This window comes from Ceratina calcarata, unplaced genomic scaffold, assembly GCF_001652005.2.
Source record: "Ceratina calcarata isolate Rehan_Ccalc_2016 unplaced genomic scaffold, ASM165200v1 scaffold311.2, whole genome shotgun sequence".
Lineage (NCBI taxonomy): Eukaryota > Metazoa > Arthropoda > Insecta > Hymenoptera > Apidae > Ceratina > Ceratina calcarata.
Window position 1 is genome coordinate 66,327 of NW_017153670.1, and position 6,093 is coordinate 72,419.

General features: G+C 33.6%; 1 protein-coding gene across 1 annotated transcript in view; it reads right to left on the reverse strand.

Annotated features, from left to right (window-relative positions):
- LOC108624531 (kinesin-like protein Klp61F) overlaps positions 1–5,572 on the reverse strand; it is a 12,761-nt gene extending 7,189 nt beyond the window's left edge. The window contains exons 1-8 of the mRNA XM_026813190.1: positions 5,345–5,572; positions 4,803–4,950; positions 4,540–4,692; positions 3,976–4,136; positions 2,930–3,079; positions 2,418–2,654; positions 1,422–1,797; positions 401–672 (exon numbers count right to left, since the gene is read on the reverse strand). Coding sequence (XP_026668991.1) covers positions 401–672; positions 1,422–1,797; positions 2,418–2,654; positions 2,930–3,079; positions 3,976–4,136; positions 4,540–4,692; positions 4,803–4,950; positions 5,345–5,415 — 1,568 coding nt within the window. The 5' untranslated portion in view covers positions 5,416–5,572. The remainder of the gene's footprint in view (positions 1–400; positions 673–1,421; positions 1,798–2,417; positions 2,655–2,929; positions 3,080–3,975; positions 4,137–4,539; positions 4,693–4,802; positions 4,951–5,344) is intronic.
- Positions 5,573–6,093: the final 521 nt, after the last annotated feature.

Here is a 6,093-nt window from a genome sequence, read left to right on the forward strand (position 1 = left end):
TTAATATACATTTCTAATGTGGATATGCACGAAGCATAGAATGCACGATCTATTTATTTGGATTTTTCGATTAAAAATATTCGTCTACTGTAAGCTATTACTCTGCATTTGAATTAATCAGTGGGGTCATTGTAGTGCTCTGTTTAATTTGAGCAGCTTACCTTTTACAAACTACCCGATTCCGTTCGAACTGCCCGATTTATTCGAGCTACTTGGTTTACTCGAACTGTTCGGTTTATTCGAATTATTTGATTCTTTCGAGCCTCTCGGATCTATTGAATACCCGACACAGTATGTTTATTTGAACCAAGTAATACTCGACTAGATTTTCTGAGTATTTTCACACCTCTGGCGAAAAGACGAAATACAGGAAACTGTGAATAAATAATAGTATAATCACTTTTTCCGAGCAATTTTATCGTGCAATTTGTAGGAGTCCTCCGTCGCTGTGTTCGCGACATTTAACAAAGTTTGCCCATGATTCAACAAAGACCGCTCCGTGTTCACGTATTTCTCCACGAGATACTTCTGCTCGTCGCGTTCCTGCGCACTCAACTTCAACCGCTGGTTCGTTGTGTCTAAGGCAGCCGAGGCGTTATTCAATTTCATCTTGACCTCGTGCAATTTTTTCGTCTGCTCCATATTTTGCAATTCCAGCTGTTTGAATAGTCTCTGCGAAAAATGTAATCGGTAAATGAAAATAGATATACATCAGTGGCTCGGTATTAAAAGTGTCCTACTAGATGAAGACCATGCTTTTCGCGCAATTTTGCATATGTTTAAATGATTGTATAATTTCGTTACTCTTGTATGTATTAATGATGAAATGTTTCATTATGTCGTTTTGGTTCTTTTTTCTTTTTTCTTATAGAACGTTTTACTTTATTTTACAGTTTTTACGTATCAAAATAATTTTGTATACTTTGTATATCTTGTTTGTGTAGTTCAAATATATTTTTGTAAAGGGTAGCAAAAGGTCATTGGCCGTTGATATCGAAAAGGGAATAATAAAGGCAATTATTTAATTTCTATGTACGGAATTATTTAAAAAAATGTATTTTCTAATCCCACGTTTATAGTTTCATTACTAACTTTCATTTAGAATAAACTTTTACGTAAAAACTGATAATGCAAAATAGCATTATGTTTCAATGATCGCGTAAAGAATTTCGCAATACATTTTAACAATACTGCAGAGTCTCAGGCAATTTTATTTTCATTTTGAGTCAGTTTCAGCAGAAGAAAGTTGACAAAAGAAAGAGACAAAATGTAGAATAGAAGAGATAAGATTAAGAAGATGAAGGAAATGGCGAGGGGACGGAATGCGGAACGTACGGACGGACAAATTGTAAGCCAAGTCCATTTTTGGACCAACAAGCTGAAATAAAATTATATCAATATACATATATACATATATGTACCTCTTTATCTGCCATAGATTTTTCAAGCGCTTTTATGTGATTGATCTTCGCCTCTATTTCCTTGGTTTGTTGTGACATCAGTGACTGCAACTGTCTGTAATTCTCGTCAGCTAGATACACACCAGTTCTCTCGCGTGTTGCCAACAAATCCCTCTGCAATTTCTCTATCTCCTCTGTGTATTGTTTCAAAAACTCCTTCTTCGACAGCTTCTGATTTATCTCCGGCCGGTTCTTAATATTCTTCGCACGATGAGCGTAGTCCAATGTCGATATCGTTTCATCGACGTTAACACTCGCCGGTGATATAGTCGCAATTATGGAAGTCTTCGTCCGACCACCCAACGACTCTTGCAACAATCTCGTTAATTTTGATTCTCTGCAGATGAATAACAAGAACAGATATTAAGCTTCAGCAGCAACAATGTACGAATATAATAAGATTATAAATAGACGGCGGGTTCTGCTGCATTTATAGAAAAATGATATCGGTAGAAAACGTAGAAAATGTGTCTATAATAAAATTCATGATACGAGATCAAAAGTCAAATACATATTACTATTTTTAAAGGATTAAACAAGTTCCTATCTAGATTTCATTTCTTAAATTGATATCACAAATGCTTTCTTTTGCATAAAAAACTCGCAGTCTAATTATAATATACTAAGAAAACGAAGTTTGAACTGATACAGGAAGCTTTAATATTAGTAGTTAATGAGCGAAGAAAGGCAAATAATGTCGCATTCCTAGGTCGTTTCCCGCTGCTTTTTATGCCTATAACAAACTTTGCACACTCTCGTTACTCATGAGATTATGACCACGAATATGACTCGTAATATCCACGTTTGGCATGAAATTATGATCACGAGGTTCGACTCATGATAATCACGTTTGGTACAAAATTCTGATCACGAGTCATACTCATTAAAATACAGCAAAGGGTTTATAAATATACGTAGAAGTCAATGTAGATTGATAATAAACGATATTTGTTACACCTGTAAGGAATATGAAGTGTTCTTTCCACAAGAGCTGTTATAACTCTACCCAGAGTTAACAGGGACTGATTAATACTACCAGCTTCCTTCGCCCTTCTGTCGACGGCACCCGATCTCCCGACGTTCTCACTGCCTGCCAAATCAACCAAGTTCAGTTTTCCCGTCTTTAACACATCGTCTCCTTCAGCTGTGCTCTCCTTCATGTGAACCGTAATCGAGAATACTGTGTGCGAACGGCTGTAATCATTATATTATATATATCTTCAGCTATATCTTACGCTATATTAATTGTAAGATTCGACATTAATATTTTAAGTACATTTTCAAACAAAGTGAAACATCTATCAAAGTTGAGTTAATATTGCCATTTCTAGAAATGTTTATCTGAAATGTATTTTTTCATTGACTTATTTTGTTTGAAATTTTGTCTCAAATTCTACTCTATCTTTTCACTTATTCATTTTGTTCATTTTGCATGAAAATCTACAGTTATAAAGGATGAAAACAATTACCTAGATTGAGCATTCATCAACGTAGCAGTGGTTTGCCTCTTTTCTGATCCCTTCTCAAGAATTCTGTAAACTTCGTTCTTATTTTGAATTGTGATTTCCTCTAAACCGTGTATAATTATAGCACCCTTCTTCGATGCGTCTTCATATAATCTGTTATAAAATAATGAAAAACATGTATTAATATATCCTTGAAAAAAGAATAAATGTCAATAAATTATCTTAGAAACATTAAATACAGTGAAATCTATAAATATTAGTACACATTGAAAAATTGAATGACTGTTTCAANGATCTAAATAAATTACATGCATGTAAAAAGTTTCATTAAAATCGATTGACTCTGCTATCACTACAGATTTAATAAAACGTATTCTAAAATCAAGATGCGATGTTATTGGGACTCCATGAAAAATGATATTAGGAATTATGATATTTCATCTTACACGTCGTGTCAGATAAATAAAATTAATGTGAATTTGATGAAACAACCCTTGTGGTCACCAACGAAACACCTGAGAACGACCCTTTGAGACATTACCCTTAGATATAATAGGTACACTACTTTTAAGTGAATCAGAAAATTAAATCCTAACAATACAGGTGTTACCGTGAAAGACCAAAATTAGACGATGTCAACATTCTCCGTTGAAAGACCGAGGTTTCTGGTTATATTATACATTTGAACCATCAGCGACTGTTTGAACAGTGACACAGGATCTCACAAAATTTAGCTTCGCGGAAGATATATGCAATCATGAAGTAATTACAATCTGATAAAATTTTAAAACATATTTTTTGGAGATCTAAGGATATTATATGCATGTACAAAGTTTAACTAATAAAAAGATTAAAAGTTGTGTCTTTTTCTTCGTAAATCCACCTGCAACAGTTTCCTTTAATTTTTTGTTTTACATCGTATAAAAGACTAATCTCTTTAACACCGAAACAAAAATTAAATCGTTAGGTCCACTATTGAGAAAAGTTAATCAACTTTAAAAGCTCTACAAATATTTATGTACTTCACTGTACATTTTCATTTTATTTACCTCATCTTAGAGCTATCACCATTAGGTGATAGAAGATCAAATAGCTCTTCGTTGTAGAGTTCAAGAAAGCTGACACGGATATTGTACTCCTGTGCTTTCAGTAATTGCAGTTTGTCAAACAAATGGCTGATTGCACGTGGTATCATACCAGCAGATGAATCCTGCAATTATACATTTATCATTCCTTTTATTCTTTCATAATACATTTTATAATGTAACACACATCTTAAAGTGTAATGTACATGTTATAATTTCAACTCATTGGCGTAAATCTCAATAATTGCATGTATGTACCTTGAAATTAGAGAAAAATAAGCCAGTAAGTAGAGATTGTAACGTGAACAGAAATTGGAAAATCTACTACATTTATTGTTCTAAATAATAGTTGTTTTTATGATTTAAATATTGTAATGTGCAGTCTACTTTAGATATTTTCTATTGTTTTTTGCATTACATGCAGTATTTATATGTACTTCTTTGCATATTTAGTTTTCTTATAAATGCATACAATCAGCAGTTTATATATATTACTGTAACAACTATGATTTTATATCATTGACTTACAGCTTGCCAATTTAATGTACTACTAAAGTCGGAGTCTCCCTCCATCGTGAATGTCTTGCCAGTACCCGTTTGACCATATGCCAATACCGTGCAATTATATCCAGCCAATACATGTTCCACCAAAGGGCTAATAACAATATTGTACAGCTCAATCTATAAATGAAACATTAATACAATGTCCATGAATGTTGATTTACAAGTACATAGGGAAGACATGAACGTGAAATGTTCATAAATATACAAGGAAAACCTAAATGTCATACCTGTTTTGATGAGGGCCCAAATACATGATCGAATCTGAACTTTTTTGAAAACTTGTCGTGAAGACGTTCATGTACTATCAGTTCTTTGTCATTTGGAATTTCTATTATATTCTTGGACTTATTGTTCTTCTCCAAATCATTTATAGGTCTGACGAAGACAAAAAAAGTAATACAGATTGAGAAGTTGACCGAGTCACAACGTAGAATATTTTGAAGCATATATAATACATTTGTGAACTTGCTTCAATTCAATGTTCCATTTCAAATCATTTGTATATACTTACTATTTACAATACTTAGAATATTTAGAAATATGTAAAACGTAAATAGAAATAAAATATTTTGGAAACTGTCTGAGATTTACTGTTCCCTTCCAAATTCTTTATAACCATTGACAGAAACAAATGGAAGGATAAAGATTAAAAAGCAGAGTGACTGTGCAGAATATTATACGGCATATAAACACAATAAAACGGAATATTATAGAAGCAAAGAGTTCTTAAATTCTTGTATAAAGTTTCGATAAAACAATTATTACTCACCTGACACGTGCGAATACTTGGATATGTTGACCTCTGTCTCTCTCCTTTTTTTCACTTTTCGTATCGTTCATATTTGTTCTAACTTTTAAAGCGGTCACTTCGTAAAGAGGAAAATCTTTCCTCCAAATAAAAGTAAATAGCGTTACCTGTTGCGAACTATGGATACGTTACGTTCCGACTCAAACAACGTTAAATTCAAACTGTTGGTAGCTTGTATTGCCGATAGGGAGCATTGCCGTTGTTATGAGTTAGTCATAGACTTAGGAGTTTAGAGAAAGTGAATTAAAGCCATAGAGATAATATAAATAGAGGAGGGCAGTGATGTAAGATTTGCGGAATTTCGATCGCCGCGCGTACGGTGAGGAAAAGTGGAACTAAAAGTCTTGATGTAAGATTTGCGGATTTTTCCGCCCATAGCGTAGACCCAGTCTAGAATGCTGTTATGTCTTAGCTTTAAAGTTTGAACCTAGCCGCGCACGTAATTTGAACGGCGTACCACTACACGCGTAATTTTTCCGTATACCTCGTGTCTCGTGGATCCTTCGATGACCAGCAAACGCTTTCGCCTCAGCTCCTTCGTTTTCGCGTAAAGGGGTGCAAACGAGTCACGCTCAGCGATTGCACGTGCATATATAATTTTTTTTTAACAGCCATAAACATTTCAATGAATTTAACGAGATAACTGTATGTACTTTATATAATAACAATAATGAAAGTTGAATAATTAGTATGAAAAAATAATCTTATAT